Source organism: Chroicocephalus ridibundus, chromosome 19 (assembly GCF_963924245.1).
Source record: "Chroicocephalus ridibundus chromosome 19, bChrRid1.1, whole genome shotgun sequence".
Taxonomy (NCBI): domain Eukaryota; kingdom Metazoa; phylum Chordata; class Aves; order Charadriiformes; family Laridae; genus Chroicocephalus; species Chroicocephalus ridibundus.
The window spans coordinates 4,737,652-4,755,686 of NC_086302.1; the positions used below are offsets into that span (position 1 = coordinate 4,737,652).

At 53.6% G+C, this 18,035-nt stretch overlaps 2 protein-coding genes across 6 annotated transcripts; both read left to right on the top strand.

Moving 5' to 3' along the window:
* The first annotated feature begins 128 nt into the window (after positions 1-128).
* Positions 129-9,168, top strand: PDIK1L (PDLIM1 interacting kinase 1 like). Of its 2 annotated transcripts, none has more exons than XM_063355681.1 (3): positions 129-199; positions 1,318-2,772; positions 5,486-9,168. In XM_063355681.1, exons 2-3 carry the CDS (start codon positions 2,488-2,490, stop codon positions 6,224-6,226), a joined length of 1,026 nt encoding a protein of 341 aa, XP_063211751.1. In that variant the 5' UTR covers positions 129-199; positions 1,318-2,487; the 3' UTR covers positions 6,227-9,168. The 2 variants fall into 2 exon arrangements, with proteins under 2 accessions (XP_063211751.1, XP_063211752.1); XM_063355682.1 differs by having other exon boundaries at positions 134-199; positions 2,471-2,772.
* On the top strand, positions 142-17,835 carry FAM110D (family with sequence similarity 110 member D). Of its 4 annotated transcripts, XM_063355687.1 has the most exons (3): positions 14,939-15,051; positions 16,306-16,730; positions 16,839-17,835. In XM_063355687.1, the coding sequence occupies exons 2-3, from the start codon at positions 16,416-16,418 to the stop codon at positions 17,400-17,402; spliced, it is 879 nt and encodes a 292-aa protein (XP_063211757.1). In that variant the 5' UTR covers positions 14,939-15,051; positions 16,306-16,415; the 3' UTR covers positions 17,403-17,835. The 4 variants fall into 4 exon arrangements, with proteins under 4 accessions (XP_063211755.1, XP_063211754.1, XP_063211757.1 ...); XM_063355685.1 differs by lacking the exon at positions 14,939-15,051 and adding an exon at positions 142-199 and having other exon boundaries at positions 16,306-17,835; XM_063355684.1 differs by lacking the exon at positions 14,939-15,051 and adding an exon at positions 14,617-14,747 and having other exon boundaries at positions 16,306-17,835.
* The last annotated feature ends 200 nt before the right edge of the window (positions 17,836-18,035 follow it).

Sequence of the window (18,035 nt, forward strand, 5' to 3'; positions counted from 1 at the left end):
CCGGGGCACCGGCCGCGCGCGCCGCCGCGGAGGGGCGCGCGCTCCCGGCTCCGCCCCCTTCGCCGTCGGCCAATCAGAGAGCTCAGCGGATGGGGGGGCGTGTCCCTGACGGGGGCGTGGCCGCGGCGGCGCAGGGGAAGGGGGGGGCAGCACTATAATGGCGGCCGGGCGGAGGCAGCGCGGTGGCGGCGGTGCTGAGGTAACGCAGCGCCCGGCCCGGCCTGGTCCGGCTCGGGGGCAGCGGGTCCGGGCGGGCAGCTAGCCAGCCAGCCGCCCGGGCTCGTCATAATGGGGGGAGGAGGGAGCCGCGCCATAGTGGGGGCCCTACACGGGCAGGGGCCTCCGCCTCAGGCGTGAGGGCGCCGGGTACCCGCTGAGGCGGGCAGGGCCCGGCCGGCCGCGCTTTCCCCTCAGGCCGCGGCTGACGGGGTGAGGCCCCGCTCCTGGCCTCGGTGCCTGATTTCCCTCTGGAGTGACGCCCCCCCATCGGTGCAGGTGGTGTCCCGCTGCGACAGCTGCTTGTCGGGCTCCGTGGAGGAGGAGGGCGAAGAGGAGGGGGGGGAAATAATTTATTTTATTCCCTAATTATTGCCGCTAACGAGGCGGCCGGGGAGGGAAGGTGCTTTCCCTGTGAGGCTGCAGGTCCCCAGGCCTTTGTGGGGGGGGGGAGCGGGGAGCAGGCCCAGCCTGTTTGCTTTGCACTGCCGGGCCTGTGCCCGTCCCCGCGGCCTCTTGGCATGGGCTGCCCCGGGGAGCAGGTGACACTGCTCGGCGGGTTGGGCAATAAACCCGGGTGGCATTCCCGGACCAGACCAGCCTGCTCTGGGCGCGCAGGAAGGCAGGTAACAGCCCTGAGGCTCGGCAGAATGGCAGCCTCTCTGGTGACAGCCCCCAGCTGAGTGTCCCTCAGCACAGGGCGGGCACGTTTTCTGCTCGTTTTGAACTTGATGTGTCAGTAACGCGGTCTTTTCCCCAGGGGTTACTTGGCCGCCGGCGAGGTTACAGGCCCTGCTCTTCTCCCCCCTGCCTGGGAGGGGCTATTGGCCCATCAGATATCAATGTCCAGGCTGTAATCTTAATTTATTCCTCACAGTCCCGCTACAGGTGTGGGCTCAATGCATCTTGTGAGCAGAACTTCATGATAACGCGTTGCTTGGGCACATCGTGTTTCAGTTCAAAACGTTCACATAAACGTGCATCACAAACTTTGCTGAAAGGTTAAAATGCCTGTGCACTATTGCCCTGAGACTGATGATACCTTTTTTCTCTCTCTTTTTCTTTTTTTTTTTCCCTTTTTTCTAAAAAAAAAAAAAAAAGTACCTAAAGCAGTGGATATACTTGAAAGCTTCCTACTAATAACAGGCTGTTTCAGTGTGGTCCTTATTGCCTGGTTTACTGACAAAGAAAATTACATTTATTTACACTGGCAATCTTACAAACTATTTTAGTTCTGATACACTAGCTGTGACTTTTATTTAATTTTTTAATTTTGTTTTTGTGTTTCGTTGTGTTTGATAAGTGATAATTGGCTAGCCAAGCTTTTTTTTTTTTTTTTCCCCTTTCTATAGTCAGTGTCCCATTTTTGGTTTGGTTGTGTGAAGGTGGTGCTGGTGTGTTTTGGTTTGTAATCTTGCAGGGAAGCGTGCAGGGAGGTTCATGAATATGTAGCAGTGTTTGGTGGCTTTTTTTTTTTGTGTGTGTGTGTCCCTTGTTTTAGTTATAGAGCAATATTTTAACTTTTGTCCTTACCCTGTTGAGCAAAAGTGAAAGTCAGATACTGGGTACAAGCTTCTGCCATCAGTTGCCCTTTTTAACTTTTTGTTACCATAGACTTCTTGTTCAGAGGGGACTAGCTGAAAAATCATACTAACGTTAAAAAACAAATTGGAAGCGATCAAAGCATCCTCTTGTCTTAGTATCAATAAAAGAATTTCATGATTAAATTATAGCAGAAACATTTACTTATGCAGTCACCTCCGTAAAAGGCAGTGTTAATTAAATCTGGTGCTGCCCAACCACAGGCTTCAACTAGAACCTGCCCTCCGCTATCCCAGGCGTGGATGGAGAGCATGATGCCATACTATTATTCCCACAGATGTTCACGGAAGACGCTGAGAGAAAGGAGCAGGAGCATACGTGATAGTCCTGTCTCGGCACAGTACAAGTCTAGGTTTGAATTGTTGCCACCTTGAAAAACTGGGCTGTATTTGAAATCTTAATAGTCCCATCAAAATGGTGTAATTTCACTTTTAACTAGTCCGTGGCAACAGGTACAGGTTTACGGAATAGCTTCTGGAATATTCTAGCACTCAAATGCAGCGTTGCATTCAGTGTAACGCTCGGAGGCACTGCCCTGTTAATTGCAGGGTATTGGTAGGCCTAATATTGCCGCACCAAGCCCTATGGGGGAAAATACAGCCCAGTTCTTGCTCATGAGTTTTAGTTCTGTGGGTTTTTCCCCCTTCCCCAGAACCCTTGATCTTGAAGATGGTGAGTAGCCAGCCTAAGTACGATCTAATACGAGAGGTTGGTCGTGGCAGTTATGGTGTGGTGTACGAAGCAGTCGTCAGGAAGACCTCTGCACGGGTCGCGGTGAAAAAGATTCGGTGCCATGCTCCAGAGAACGTGGAACTAGCTCTGCGTGAGTTCTGGGCACTTAGCAGTATCAAGAGCCAGCATCCCAACGTCATTCACCTGGAGGAGTGCATCTTGCAGAAAGATGGTATGGTGCAGAAGATGTCTCATGGCTCCAGTTCCTCCCTTTATTTACAGGTACATGAAGCTGAGGTAATGGGGTGGAAGTAATTAATATGGATGTGTAGCTGGGAGGGGAGGAGGTGGGTAGCTAAATCACTTTTTTTGAGGTACGCTTAGTTAGGAGAGGGTGTTGTTTGCATCGTTGACACCCAAAAATTATTTGATATCTTTAAAAGAGCATATCTGTCGAACAGTCACCTGCATCTTGTAATTTGAAGCCATGCCGCTGTAAAGGACTCCAGGATTTTTTAAATGCGAATCCGCTTTGATGATTAGAGGAAGCAGCAGAGGTAAAGCAGAAGGGAGGTGCAGGCCCTTGTATTGGTTGGCAGAAGCTCTACTGCAGGGTTAATGAGCAGACATGTACTAATGTCTTGGGGCAGAGCTCTGAAGAATTTCTTAATCTCGGATGTCCTTAGAAGAGGAAGTAACCGTCTTGATTTAGGAAGCCAGCACTTAAAATTCTTTGAGAAATAATAAGTAATTGGTAGCATGTGGTAAGCCGTTTTCTTTTTTGATAAATAACTATTAGTCCCTTCAAAGAGAGGTAAAGGTATGATAAATAAGGGAATAAATATCACTCCCCCATGTGGCTACTGAAAGCATCCTTTAAGCTGCCTTTTAGTTTGAAGATGCATATTTTTGAAGAATAAGTGTTTCTGGAAAGACCTTGAAAGATAATCTGATTCGTTCCCTTGTCAAGAAGCTGCCCCAGCTATGAATCATCCCCTGGCAGAAATTTGTGTCTCTGGTTTAAAAAGTCAGTAGCCTGCTCCATGTTTGTTGTGTTATCCCTAGTCAGCTTTTAACATTTCAGGTTTTATTGTTGTCATTCTTGCATGTCTAATGTCGGACCTCTTGTTACTTGAACATTCATTTGACAGCCCTTCGCCGCTGTGCTGTGTGCTGTACGAGCCTGGGAAAGAGGATTTGTGCCTTCGTTAACTTGCTGTAGCTTGGTAGTTGTTACTGACCTGCTTTCATGAAGGGATTAGGGTAAAATAGTAGTGGCCAGCTTGTGTGGGAGAAATGAGCGCTTTACCTTCCTAGTTGTTAGTGGATCTGTGAGATATTGCATCAAACTTGTGGAAAGCTGTACAGGGAGGAGTTCATAAAAATAACCAGGGTGGAACTGCAAGGTGGGGGAGAGCTTCCAGACGACGTGCAGGATTGGTTTTTCATGGTAGTGTCTGTTAAACAACGCAGATCTCACCCGTGTCAGGCGCAAGCACTACAAATTGTCTTCCTGCTCCAGAGAGCAGAGAAGAGCAAAGGGCAGAGCTGAGCTGACTCTGGGGAGGCTGGGATCACTTTATAAATGTGTACATACGCTAAAATAGAGGAAAATCAGATCTCCCTTGGCTTGCCCTCTCCTCTCCCCAGCCCAGGCAATATTACGTTACAGAGCTGAACTGGTGCAGTGTGAGCGGGCTGGCCGGGGAGGGGGGTGTTAGTGTCTCCTGAAAGGTTTTGGGGCAGATGGTTAACTGGTGTCAGCCGAACTAAGTCAGTAGCGTCCTAAAGTAGCCTGGTCCTGTGGGGCTTTGCCACTGTCACAGACAGGGTAGTGGATTTTGTTGCCTTCAGGCTGTGAACTGGGATGCAAGTACAGCTTCTGGAGAGGCGTGTGGTGGTGCTCACTTGGCAAAGGAGACTCCCCTGCTGTCTTCAGATACCTTAATCTCACTGTTACTGACTGTAAACCCTAAATATGTAGTTTTCTAGTTCTAACATGGATTTACTGTTTTAAGTTGGTCTGTTTTGACTACTAGTTGGGCTCACAATGAAAGATAGCTATAAATTGCTAGTAATTTTGCTCTTGCATGGAAAAGGTCACTTTTTAAAAGCATTTTAAAATGCCTCTTTAAATATTAATAGCTACCTTCATTTTTGAAAGCCTGTAGGAGCTACATTTGGTTTAGTATATGATGGTTTACTACTAACAATTAATTGTGAGACTTACCTTCCAGAGCATAACAGCAGCCTCAGAGGAGCTGAAGAGGCAAATGTGTAGTTGTGTAAGCATGATTAGTAAAACTGATTCCTGGTTTTACTTTGCGTTTGGTATGAAGCAGCTATTAGAACCTGCTGCTCGAGCTACTCACTGCTTATATTGTAGAAAATAGCTGGTGGATCATGATGGTGGGAAAGGTGTTAGGTGCAGCAGCTGTTTGTAAATTAGCATTCTCCTGAGCTAAGGGATCCTGTGTTAACACTTGCTGGAAGACATTCACGCGTAAGGAATGGAGAATAGGCTTTAAAAATACTGTGGCGCCGCTTCATCAGCGGAGGACAAATACATCCCCCCCCCCGGCACTGTACTGAGTTACTTGTTGGGACTTTGTTTGTACGTGGAAGTTGTTAGTAAAATGGGTGGGACAGGCTTTGTTGGGGTGGGACACTGTCCAGCTGAACCAGATGGGAGTGCAGTGGCCACTTACTATCTCTCAAAATGCTGTTATCTGGGTCTAGCTCTACCTTCTGGGGAGGAGTGTGAGCTTGATACGCTTCTCACGCACGAAAACAAGGAGGCTGTCAAACACATTGTGATTTTTATTTATTTTTATTTTTTATTTTGGCATCAGAAATTTTGCATAATTTTCACCGGTTGCAACATCTTGCTCTCTGGATTGTCGAGAGGAAGATCAAAACTTCATGCGTTTTTCCATCATGTCATTATATACTTATGATTGTCAGGTAGTTATGACATTTCTTTTCCTTGTTGCAGCTTGTAGAGACCTCATTAAAAGGAGAAATAGTCTTTGACCCCAGAAGTGCTTATTACCTCTGGTTTGTAATGGATTTCTGTGATGGTGGAGATATGAATGAGTATCTGCTGTCCCGAAAGCCAAACCGCAAGACCAACACCAGTTTCATGCTCCAGCTCAGCAGCGCACTGGCATTCCTGCACAAAAATCAGATTATTCATCGTGATCTCAAACCTGACAATATCCTGATATCTCGGAGCAGGATGGATGCTAGTGACTTGGAGCCTACCCTGAAAGTAGCTGATTTTGGGCTGAGTAAAGTATGTTCGGCCTCAGGACAGAATCCTGAGGAACCAGTTAATGTCAATAAGTGTTTTCTATCGACTGCGTGTGGGACTGACTTCTACATGGCCCCCGAAGTCTGGGAAGGACACTACACTGCCAAAGCAGACATCTTTGCCTTGGGGATTATAATCTGGGCGATGTTGGAAAGAATGACATTCATAGATACGGAAACAAAGAAAGAACTTCTGGGGAGTTATGTCAAGCAGGGAACGGCAATCGTGCCCGTTGGAGAGGCGCTTCTAGAAAACCCTAAAATGGAACTGCTCATCCCCGTAAAGAAAAAATCCATGAATGCTCGAATGAAACAGCTGATCAAGGAAATGCTGGCTGCCAACCCGCAGGACCGACCCGATGCTTTTGAGCTGGAACTGCGATTAGTCAACATAGCTTTTAAAGACAGCAGCTGGGACACGTGATCTGCCGAGCCTGGTCTCCCCTTAGAGCTGCTTCTCACCTAACTGATGCTGCAACTTAATGGCAGTAAAAGAAACGAGCCTAAACTCCAACCTGCAGGGTGTGGTTTCTCCCAAACGAATCTCTTTGGAGTTTCATAAACAATACGAATGTTGAGTTGGCCGTTGTGTTAACGGTGGTGTTGATGTGTATAATACCGGGATGTTACACGCAGGTGTAAGATGTGACGATGTTCGTTTGTGTATGCTGGCAGCGGGGTGTCTTAAGAGCTGAGACTTGATTTCCAGCGCTATGACATGGAGTATTTCTTACATTCCAGTTTCCTATGTCAGTATTAGGAACTCTCATGGCGGGGGGGAAAAGATTTGCATGCTGGTAGTGCAGATCTTCAGGCTTTGTAAAGTAATTATGTGTATATATTTATGTATACGAGTGACTAGGAGTGTATGCCACTTTTAAATTGTTTGCTATGGGTCTGAATGATTGGGGTCTGCTAGAAAACTCGGTGAAGAAGACAAATGAGAAGCATTCCTTCTTCTCCAGGCCTGAATAACTTCGTTATTTATTTTTGTTATCTAATGTCAAAGATAGGGTCTGAGACTTGACTTTGTAGACAAAAAAAATAAAAGCAATGCAAGCGGATCAGCAGTTTTTAAAGTGCTGTTGTGACCAAGCTTAGCACTTACAGCTTAGTGATCTCATCACCGAGGGAGTCAAATTCCAAATGTATGCAATCAGGTGCTAGCAGGTTGGCTAGTTCATTAATAATCCGATTTTGCTTTCTTCTAGTAATCCAGTACTTTATTAATCAGTTAACCTACAGTTTCACAACATGCTCTCTACCCTTGTATCTATAATCCGGTAGCACCGTGAGGATTTATAAGCGCAGAGTACTGTGGGCTTAGTTTATGGAAGCGTGGGTGAGGGAATCCAGCAGGATAGAGCGTTATTTTTAAGATTCTTCAAAATATGGTTGCAGCACATTTTCCCTGTTAACTGAATCTAATCATACCGGTTGTGGTCTCTCCCTTTCTGGCACTGACTCTAACCTGGTAGTGATGAGGAGATAAAGGGGTGGCTGTTTGCCTTGTAGGACGCACCTATTCTCAAATATGGGAGAAAACTCAGTAACCGGTACGAGAAAGGTATCTCCGATCTGTGTGGCAACCTTGGCCAATCTTTTTTTTTATTCGTTTTTCTCCTTTTAAAGAAGTAATATTTATTTAAAAGCACGGATGGTAGGATGGAAAACTTTGAAGTCGTCGAAAGGCTGCTTCTCCCCAGCTCTTATTCCACAGAAGCAGGTTGATATGCTGAGAGAGGTTTCGCGGAGGTCACCCGATGCTGCACAGCAGACAGAACCTGCTTTGTAATAGTATAATGCTTTGTTCCTTTGGGTGCAGGACTGTGACCTTTCTCATCAATTTGACCTTTTGGAAAAAGCAGAGTCTTAAAAAATTGCCTTTAAAGCTGCAACAAGGGCCAGTTTTCTTAGTAAAATCAATTTATTGGTTTTTTTTTCCTCCCAAACCTTACCTGAAACTGCTGTAGGTGTTTCCTTGTATGATTTGCTTCTCGGATATTCTTCACTCTTAGTGCTGTGAGAGCAGTTCTGATCAAACAGTGTTTGTTCTGCCCGAGCGTGAATAAACAGCACAACAAAAATGTAATTTTTTTGTTCTTCCAAAAGCAAAGGATTCTGTTTCTTCCAAACTGCTGGTTCTTACTTGGTGCTGTGCAGAGCAGGTGGCAGTTACCCACAGGGCCTTAGTCCGTAATTCTTGTTGGTTTACTTCACTTTATTGTTTAAGGCAAGTTGTCTAAACAGTGATTTTTTTTTCAGACAAATACACTTTGATGCCTCTAAATAATGTTTATTGTTTAGAAGACACTATAGTGTTCCTGACTAGAGCAGAGCAGCCTTCGCTTCAGTGTAAATTGGCAGGGACAGAGGTGACTGCGTCGTTCCGAGGACGCAGCCTGTTGCCTGTGTAGATGTCCCGTTGTTGTCCCGTCGTTGCCCCTTCCCTGCAGGGAGCTCAGTCTATAAAAGAAGACTTGGAGCCTGTGAGTAAAGACAAGGAGAGATCTGTTTATCCTTACGTTCTGGCAGTGATCTGCCTGTTCTCGTGTTTTAACTGAGTTCGGTACAACTGGAGCCTCAGCTTGTTACTGAAAGGAGGAAAACAAACCTCTCGCTGTTTCACAGTACTTGCGTTTCAGCGTGGTCATTCCATGAGTAATGTTTTAAGAGGGCATATAATTTTTCCGTGTTAAACTTGAGAGCGTTTCAAAATACCTTGCTAACTTCCTCTTATCTCTTGCCTACCTAAAAGTCAGAGTCAGTTATGTTAGCTTCAAGTAGGAATCTACTACAGAATAATACTAATTACCTTTAAGGCGCTTTGCAAATCATCTGATTCTCCTCTGAAGTATATTTGAAAGGATGAACACCGAATGTGCCGCCGGCCTGCCCTGCTAGTGAATGGCACAGGAAAGGTGGATTTTGGATATTTTTTTTTTGACTCCCTAAGCGTTTCTTTGCACTGATTTGCCACTTTAAAGGGTGGGGGGTACCTGAAATCCCTCTCATGGTGCTTAGCCTTGCTGTTGGGTGACACTGAGTGTTTCCTCGGTTGACACTGAATGGTAGTCCTCGACGTCTGTGTTCTGTTTGATTTTTTTTTTTGTTGTTGTTGTCCGAGGTCTTTGTTTTAAAGCCTTTGATAAATCAAATTGTTGTAGCAGCTACAGAGTTATTCACCAGCGTGACACAAAGTCAAGATACTTTTCAACACTCAGAAAAGACTTTTTTTTTTTTTCTTTCGAATCTTTCTTTAAAAACTGTAAAATATATTTTATGGAGGATTTATATTGAGGAAAATTATTGTGTAATTTATTAAGTTGATGACTGTTTTTGAAATAAAATCTGAATTTCGATGAAGCTTTTGAACTTTCTACAGAGAACTGCTTTCTTCTCTCTCAGCGCGATGTCTTCTAGCTGTCAGCAAAGCTGCGGCAGGGGGGGTTTATTTGCTGTGCTAGGACAGAAGTAAGCTGTAGTAGTTCATCACAGTCACATTGCAGGCGATCCTGGGCTTGTAAAAGATGCTGGGCTGGCTAATAGCTGTGCCGCGCATCTTCTGTGGGTAGCAGCCGTCCTGGCCTTCCACGGATGTGTAACGTGCTGCTGGGGGACTCGGCAGAGCGAGGCCACGCTGGGTGTGACAGAGCTGTCCCTTGGACTGGTCGAGGTGAGCCGTGACTGTGCGGACCCTGCGGCTTCTGCCGAGCCCTTTAGGAATGAAAACAGCGCTCTTCTGGGCGTACTTCATTTTCAAAGAAGGGATTAAAGGCTAAAAAAAAAAAAAAAACCCCTAAAAACATTCTTGCATCCAGTACGTACGTGAAGTTGTTACTACAAGCAGAGTGAGTACCACCCTGGGCTGCAAGGAAATCTCTGCCTACCCTGCTACTGGTACTACTGGATTTTTGAGGCTGTAAATAGCTGCTCCTCTCGCTGAAGCGAGCCTTTCCCCTCTAGTTCTTGCGTCTGCTGGAATAAGATTTCACCCAGAAAGCTGCCAGCCCTCCTTCTGCGGCTGAGCCTTGCGTCCCAGCTGGGCAGAGGGCTGACGGCAGCCCAGTGAACCCAGCCTCCGCTGCGTTTGGCTCCTCGGGGCGCTGCCGGTTTATCGGGAGCTGGAGCGGGGCACAGGCTCTGGGGGCAGCTCCGGGGGCTCAACCAGCTGTAAACGCTCCGGAGGTTTGTGAGAAACAGTGTCCTGCTGGTCTCGCATGCCCCGAGAAACCTTAGAAATAAAGGTGAGGAAACACCATTACTTATACATGATGCCGAAGTCTAGCAGTCATTTGCATGTTTTAATTAACAGTGCTCCAGAACAAAGGGCTGTGCAGGCTGGGAGCGGGAATAGCGTGAACTGGAAATGCCGTAGATTGTTTTTCCTGCCATTTCTTACCCCCGCAACAAACCCAAGCCCAGTTATCTCCCGTGTGCCGTGTCCTTCCATCGTTGCCTGTGGATTCCTGTGTATCCTGGCGCCGGAGACGGGCGGACTCCCCCCCCCTCCCGCCCCCGCCAGGAGCTGTGTGGTTAAATCAGTAAGTCAATGCAGCCGTTGCAAGAGAGAAAGGGATTGAAATTTAATTATTTTTTATTAAAGGATCCAAGCACCTTAATTAAAGAGAAAGTCACACCTCTTGGATTACTTGTAAGGGTGGTGATTTTAAATATAGACACAGGCGAAGGTTCCTCCCCCACAAAACGAAGCAAACTAAGCCTATGTACTTGAAATATATCTAGTCCATGGCGGGGGGTGGGAAATCTCCAAGGAAATGCCCTGGTGCAGGAATTAGGTGTAATTAAGGCTGCATCTCGGCTCAAATAACCCAACCCCTGCTCTGTTTCCCTTGTTTTGCAGAATGCCGAGGCCTCGGGCTCCAGCGTGCCTGTCCCCTTGGCTCGGGATCCCGGCTCTGCAGCGCTGGGTTTGGGGGGAACTCGCCTCGTTTGTATTTGGGTTCTGCTTTGGGTTAAACGGAGTTTTTTGTTGGGTTTTTTTTTTTTTGGTTTGGTTTGTTGTTTTTTTTTCCCTTCCCGCTGCCCAATCGAGGCCCCTGCGCAAACTGCAGCGTAATGGTGGGCGTTGCTTTGCGGTGGAGATAAAGTCCTGGCTCGGGGAGCTGGCAGCCGCCTGCCCCCCCTCCTTGGCAGGGTGCCCTCGCTTCAGAGAAACAACTTTTTTGCCCCCCCCCCCCACCCCGCGCGGTGGCTGGCCAGCAGACGCCTTCTGGTGGCCTTTGGACCGCGGGCAGCGCAAAGGGCCGGCGTTTTTTGCATTGTTTTTTCCCTTTGCTCCACCGACGTCCCGCGAATCCTCCCGCGGGCTATCGATCGGCGAGAGGTTTTTATCTTTACGGGCGGTTTGCGTGGTGAACGCAAGGAGTTGTCCCACGGAGAACTCGGTAGGAGTATTTAAACACAAAACTCTTATTCAATTGGGCACTGCTGAGCACTGGCTGTTTCGTTTCCCTGTCGGTCCAAGGAGCCGGGCAGCCGTTGATGCAAAGTGCAATTTCTATTCTTAAGTGCAACGGAGAAAGAGGGACGTATCTGAGCTGCCGCAAACCGCCCAGAGCGACCGCGTTGTTCGGGGAGGTGGAAATCCAAGACTGAGCCGCTGCGGATCTCTGTTCGCTAGCTCCGTAAGCATTTTTGGGGAGTCTGAGACCCCACACTCTCATAAGCCAAGCAGTTGAGTGACCCGAAAGATGAGCTGGCGCCACCTCTGCGTCCCTGCCAGAGGCCGCGTTCCTGTTAAATCCCTTTGTTCCCAGAAGAATTTCCAGGTTATTTGGGTGCCTGAAGCAGAAAGCAATTGCCTAAGGGCTGGGGTTTGCAAGGAGCGGCTCGGGCTGAGCCGGCAGGCGGTGGTTGGAGCTGTGGCCACTGTCTTTGGGGCAGCCCCACGTCCCCAGCTCCCATCCCGCTCGCCACCAGGTCCAGCGTGCCGGAGGACGCAGCTGACTTGCTTTGGGTTTCCCCAAAGAGGACGAAGGACTGAGAGCACTGCAGGTGCTCGGAGGCCTCTTTAAATCTCTGGGGTTTGAGATGAAAATAGACGCAACTCAAAAACCTTTGCTGGTCCCTCGCGGCAGGTGGGGGGTTCAGCTCAGACGCTCGACTTTGACGCTGGGGAGGCTTCCCCCAATCCCAGCAGCTCCTTCCACCTCTCCGTATGGTCCCAGTGCTGCCCTGTTTTGCTTTGCAGACACTGGGCAGCCGTCGGCAAGGCCAGATGTCGCCTGCCATGGCTTTTGCAGCCCCCGCTGGGGGGTATGACCACCCACGGGAGCCGCGGTGTCTTCTCCTGGGCCCAGCAGCCGTCTCGTTCCTACTTGCACCGACTTGTGGGCGGCTGCCCCAGATTAGGTGGCGGTTTCAGATTTATTCATGCCCATTTTAAGCCCTTGGTATTTTTAAACTCGTACAACGAGCCTTCCAACGCCTGCCCTCTCCCGAAGGAAGGCGGCTGCACCCTGGGGCCCTTCTCTGGCTTGCAGCCGCCCAGCTCCCGCGGGCACCTCTCCAGGCGGTGGCATTTGCATGGACCTCGGACCAGAAGGAGCTTTTTGCGGGTTGTGAAAGTGAACCAGCGAGTAGAAACAGATGGCTGTGTTATCAGGAGCTGCAGGACTGGCCGCATCTGGCCGTGGCGGAGTTAAAGTGATATTTATGTTTGTGTTTTTTGTTTTTTTTTGGTTTTTTTTGTTTTTTTTTTTTAATTTTTAAAGGGCTGCAAAGGGCTCGGTGGGACGTGGCTGGCTTCAGTCCTGCTGCCTGTGGGCATGGCAGCCTTGGGCTTCCCCTGCCCGCTCGCCGGGATCCGTGGGAGCCCTGCGCCGCTGTGCTGCTCCTCCTCCAGCCCGGCGTGGGGGCTGTGGGGGTGCGGGTGCAATTAGCATCCCTCCCCCTTACCGCGAGCTGGGAGGGAGGAGGGCTGGCGGGGAGCGGTTTGATCGGGAGCTGGACGCGCTTCGAAAAAATGGTGTTGGAAAAGAGGGATCTGCGCTCTGGGACTCGTGAGCTTCGAGGACTTGTCGCAGACTTTTCTCGCCCACCGCAAAGGCTGGAAGTTTCCCTGCCTGGCCCCAGCTGTGGTTGGGTTTTACCCCGGGGTTGCTTTGCTTGCCTGGCACCGCGCTCGCTTCCCGCTGAGCCGGGGTGGGAGGGGAGGGAGGCAGAGCCCCGCGGAAGAACAGGGAGCGCCTTGTGAGAGCCCTGAGTAACCTGAAATAAAACCAAGGGACTTTGAGCATCCACCCGACTAGGAAAAGCCGCCCGGTGCGTTCACAGGAGGCTGATTAATTGGGCAAATCCCTTCCTAGAAGTCGATGTGACAAATCCCCCGTCGCCTCCCCAGGGGAAGCGGAAGCTGCCTGGGATGCTGGTGCCAGGAAGGGCTCCTCACGCCATCCCTTTTTGTATCCCGGAGGGAATCTGCCTTGTCCAAACATAACGGTTCAACGGTAAGTGCCTGGCGGGTGCTCCGAGGAGGAGCCGGAGAGGAGGACAGCCGCTCCGTCTGCCCCGCTCCGGGGTAGGAGCATCCCCTGGGAACACCCCGCATCAGCCGGAGAAAGGTGAACCCAAGGCTGCTCTTACTCACTTGTGGCTTTACCGGAATGGCTGCCGGGATTCCAGCTTGGAAAATAAAACCTGTCCTAATAAACAGTGATTCACGTTGCCTGGAATTAAAAATAAGGTCCTGTCAGCTCCCGTGTGGGAGCGCAGGCACTCTCTTCCCCAGGGCGGATCCCAGGGCTGCCGTGGGTTTCACCATCGCTCATCCCCATCTTTTTCCCCATCTTCCTCTGGAGACGGTGGCGTTTGCTCCGGCGCGGCCACATCCTGCACACAGAGCCCGAGCGCTGCTGCGAGCATCGCTGCGTGCGCCACTCGCTCCTCTCCAGGTTTATTAGAACGAAATAGGTGGTTTGTCCCTTCCTTGCTTTCACTGGGGATTTTTTCCGGTGCCGGCAGAGCTCGGACAAGCCCTGGCCGCTCTCATCCTGCTCAGCCTCCATTTTTGTCAGCCCAGGAGTCCTGGCTCCGGCCCCTTCCCGGCACTGGTGCCGTCGTGCCGGGACGTGCTGGATGCCGACCCGGCTCCGGTTCCCGGCACTGCCTGCCCATCAGCGGCACCATAGGAAGGAACCGGGGTGGGAGCCAGCAGCGCTCGTGGATGGGCCCCCTCTTGTCTAGGGACAGAGTGCCCTGGCCTGGGCATCCCGAACCAAATGCCACAACTCTGTCCCCGTTGGAGTCCCCTGAGTCCCCGCAGGCAGCCTGGGCTGGGCTGTACCCCCACTCTCCATCCATACCCGCTGCCAGAGGGATGGAGGGAGCTGGCGGGCTCTCCGACCCCGCTCCAAGGGGCTGGGAGACGAATTAGGCTGCAGCATGTCCTTCTCCCACCTTTGCAGCCCCCCCAGGCAGGCACTGGGGATGGAGGGGGGCCGGGGGCTGCCCCTGCGGGAGGGCTCAGCCCTCAGGAAGGGCAGAGGGCAGGGATAAAAATAACCCCTGGACCATCTCCAGCCCATTGTGGCTTCCTGCGATTTACAGCCCTTCCCGGGGGGAAGAGGAGGCAGGAACCGTCCTGGCTCCGGGCTGGCTTTGACCCTTTCACCGCCAGCGGAGAAGGTGCCAGAAGGACCCTTCCTCCCTCCTTCTCCCTTGTCGGCCGGGGCGGGATCCTGGGGAAGGGGGTCGGGGTGGGCTCCTGCTCCTGAGCTGCGCCCAGCGTCCTGGGGGGGATGTAGAAGGAGAAGCTGATGGAGCGGACGTGGTTTTCCCGTCCCATTCCTGATGCGCCTTGTGCTGGGGGGACAGAGAGACTCAGTCCTGCCTGGGAGGAGGCAGAGATCTCTGCTGTGGATCCCGAAATGCCAGCCAGGCTCCCGTAAGGAGGAGGAGGAGGAGGAGGAGAGCTGGCAGAGGTGAGCTGGAGCTGCTGGAGAAGGAGGGTTAATTCTGGCTGGGCAGGGGCAGGGCTCCGGGGTGTGAAGGCTGCGGCTGGGGCAGGGGGGTCGTGCTGGGGCAAAGGGCGGGCTCCTGCTGACGGAGCTGGGCTGGCAGGGGTTAATGGGGTGGCTCTTCCTCTTCCTCACCCTCTATATGAGGCTCCTACCGGCTCTGGGCTCAGTTTGCTGCTGGCGGCCAGAGGGGCAGGAGCTGAGTGAGACCAGAGCATCCCTGCATCCCATCCCTGCATCCCATCCCTGCATCCCTGTGTGGGCTCAGGTGAGCAAGAGCATCCTTGGCAGGGATCCTGGGAGCGGGGCTGGGCTGGGGAGCGTGCAGGCACACCGGCGTGGGCAGTCGCATCCCGGGCACACTGGCTCTGCCAGGGCAAAGCCAGCAGGTGATGGGACCGTGTGTCGGGGCCACCTTCCCTTGGACCACCGCGAAGCTCTGCCCTGCACTGGGGAGGCTGGGGGGCTCAGCCCTTGGGAGCGCAGGACGAGACAAACCGCGTGCCTCAGTTTCCCCATCACACCAGGGGTGGATGCGGGGGGTGGATGCGGTGCGGGAGCCCACGGGCTGTGTGTGTGGAGGTGTGTGGGCAGAGGGCTCCCGCGCTGTTTGCTCTCTAGCAAGCCCTGCTCTGCCCGGCCCCGTGCCCCTGCTGTCACCTGGGGAGGCCACGGGGCTGGGTCAGCCGCTGGTGATGGGACGGCTCTTCACAGCCATTCGGGCCTCTCCTGCTCAGTGAAACCATCTGCTTTGGGCATTTGCAGCCCCCGGGTCAGGCTCCAGACCCCCTTTCCCCGGCACCCACCTCCACCACTGGTCCCACACGGATGCTCGGGTGCAGCTGGGCAAGAGCCATCGCAGCCCAGGGCTAATAAAAGCCCCGTTGCTCCATGCCCTGCACGCATTTGGCGGGAGAGGAACCTTGAGCCCCTGGCCCAGGTTGCCCAGAGAAGCTGTGGCTGCCCCATCCCTGGAGGGGTTCAAGGCCAGGTTGGACGGGGCTTGGAGCAACCTGGGCTGGTGGGAGGTGTCCCTGCCCAGGGCAGGGGGTGGCACTGGGTGGGCTTTAAGGTCCCTTCCAACCCAAACCGTTCTGTGGTTCTATGATTCCCCCGCAGGCAGCCGAGCTCAGCCTGGCTGTGGGGAGCACAGCATGGAGACCCCGAAACCTCCCCCTGCCCCGCTGCCACCACGCGTGGTCCCAGCCGGGGCAGCTCGCCAGCTCTCCTGCGCACGGGCTTTGTTCTGCCCTCCCTGCGCTCGGAAAGATAAGGCGTCCGACTCCGGTATTTTTTCCTGTTGGAAGCCGCTCCTGGGATGCGGGTGAAGCCGGCGGATGCTCGGCGCTTCTCTCTTCCTGCCCACGGCTTGTTCCTGCCGGGGCTGGCAGCGCTCGCTGCCTGCTGCCTGCCTGCTTGTCCGAGGGATCGAGGGGACCCCCCCGGCCCCGCTTCACCTCCATCCTCCTTTTGCTGATGCCTCGTCCTCGGTGCTAACCCCGGCTCTCCTCTCCCCCCCCAGGGCCAAATCTAGGAGCTGAGAAGAGATTCGGGACCCTCCCCAGCCACAGCATTTGACCCGCCCAGGGGGGAGCAGAGCGACTAAGGGTGCCATTTTGGGGCTGGGGGGTGATGGTGCCCCTGGGCAGCCCCTCTCTCACCGTCTGCGCCTCCAGCAACCTGCGCCTCGTGGCCCCTGGCCGCGGCTCCCCCCTGGCCTGGCTGAATCGGGGCCCCGAGTGCCCACGGGAGCCGGGGGGCAGCGGGGGCCGGGTGCCCAGTGCCGTGGAGCGGTTGGAAGCCGACAAGGCCAAATACGTCAAATCGCAGCAGGTCATCAACAGCCGGCAGGAGCCGGCGCTGCGGGGCTGCTCCCCCCGGTTCTCCCCCCGCGGCCGGCGCCTCCTGGCCCGCCAGCAGTGTAATGAGTTGTGTCAGGGCTCGGAGGTGAGCCGGGAGGGTCCCAGGAAGCTGCCATGCCCCCAGTCCCCTGTGTCACGCCGGACCGGTGGCAGGCGCCTGCTGAGACCCGACTCGCTCATCATCTACCGGCAGAAACGGGACTGCCCGGGGGGAAACAAGGAGAACGCCAAGGGCTCCGGGCTGGTGCGACGCCTCTTCCAGGGACCCCTCAGAGACAAGCCCCCCAGCTCCCCCCCAGCCAGGGGGCTAGGCGAGGGGTCACCGGCCCCCCCGAGCCCTGAGACCCCCATGCTGTGGGTGCCGACGGAGAAGGAGGAGGTGAGGACGCCAGGTGCCAGCAGCGGCGGTGGCAGCGGCAGCAAGCAGGCGCTGGCTCTGCGTGTCTCCCTGCCGCTCTCGGAGCAGGAGCGGTTCTTCAACTACTGCGGGCTGGACCGGGCGCTGGTGGAGCTGCTGGGGCAGGAGCGGTTCGGGCCGGCGGGCTGGGACAACGCCTCGGCTCGGCTCCCCGCGTCCTGCGAGTCGGAGTCCGGGCAGGCCTCGGGGGCCAGTGAGGGGGATGCGGGGCTGGGCGAGGAAGAGCCGGACGCCCGGCTGGGCTCTGCCGTCTCGGTGGTGGAGCGCAACGCCCGCGTCATCAAGTGGCTCTATGGCTGCCAGAGAGCCTGGGCGGCCACCAAGGAGTCCACCGTCTGAGTGGAGGCAGCCCGGCTGGGGATGAGGACGGTGGTGTGGGTCTCACTGGCTGGATGTGGCCCTTCACCCTCGCTGGATGTGGCCGATGGGCTGGTGGCATCCACGGTTCTGGTGCCACAGGGTTGCTGCTGGCCGGGAGGGCCACCGGGTCTACCCTACCCACCCCCAGAGCCACCAGGTCTACCTGCAGTGGGGGCACCCAAGGGACAGATGGGGAAGGGGCTCCCCTGGGTGAGTTTCTCCCTGTCCCCAGGCTCTAACTGGCTGCAGTCCCCTTCCTGTGACCCATCTTCATCCTCCCTGTCTCCAGCCCTGCAACATCTGCAGGCTGGGGGGGTGGGTAGAGCCTGAGCCCCACATCGCGAGCAGTGCCCACCCTACAGCCCCCTCCTCCCCAGAAAAGGGGCTGCTGGGGCCAGAGCTGCATTCAATAAACCTGCTATTTGTTTTTCTAGCCTGGCAGCGTGTGTGGTTTGTGCGGGCAGAGCCCAGGCTGGGCCGGGGGATGCTTTGGGGCTGGGGGGTGGCAGCTCCCCACCATGGCAGCCATGCGATGGGGCTGCTGGGGGGGGCGGGGGGGTGGCAAGGGCGAAGAAAGCAGCAGGCAAGGCTCAGGGAAAAGGGGCACCTGGG

Bases quoted from the DNA above. Each gene is read 5' to 3' on its own strand.
- FAM110D (XM_063355685.1), top strand. From the start codon at position 16,416: ATGGTGCCCCTGGGCAGCCCCTCTCTCACCGTCTGCGCCTCCAGCAAC.
- PDIK1L (XM_063355681.1), top strand. From the start codon at position 2,488: ATGGTGAGTAGCCAGCCTAAGTACGATCTAATACGAGAGGTTGGTCGT. The intron at 2,773-5,485 runs GTACATGAAGCT...TCCTTGTTGCAG, and splicing joins GTTCCTCCCTTTATTTACAG to CTTGTAGAGACCTCATTAAA.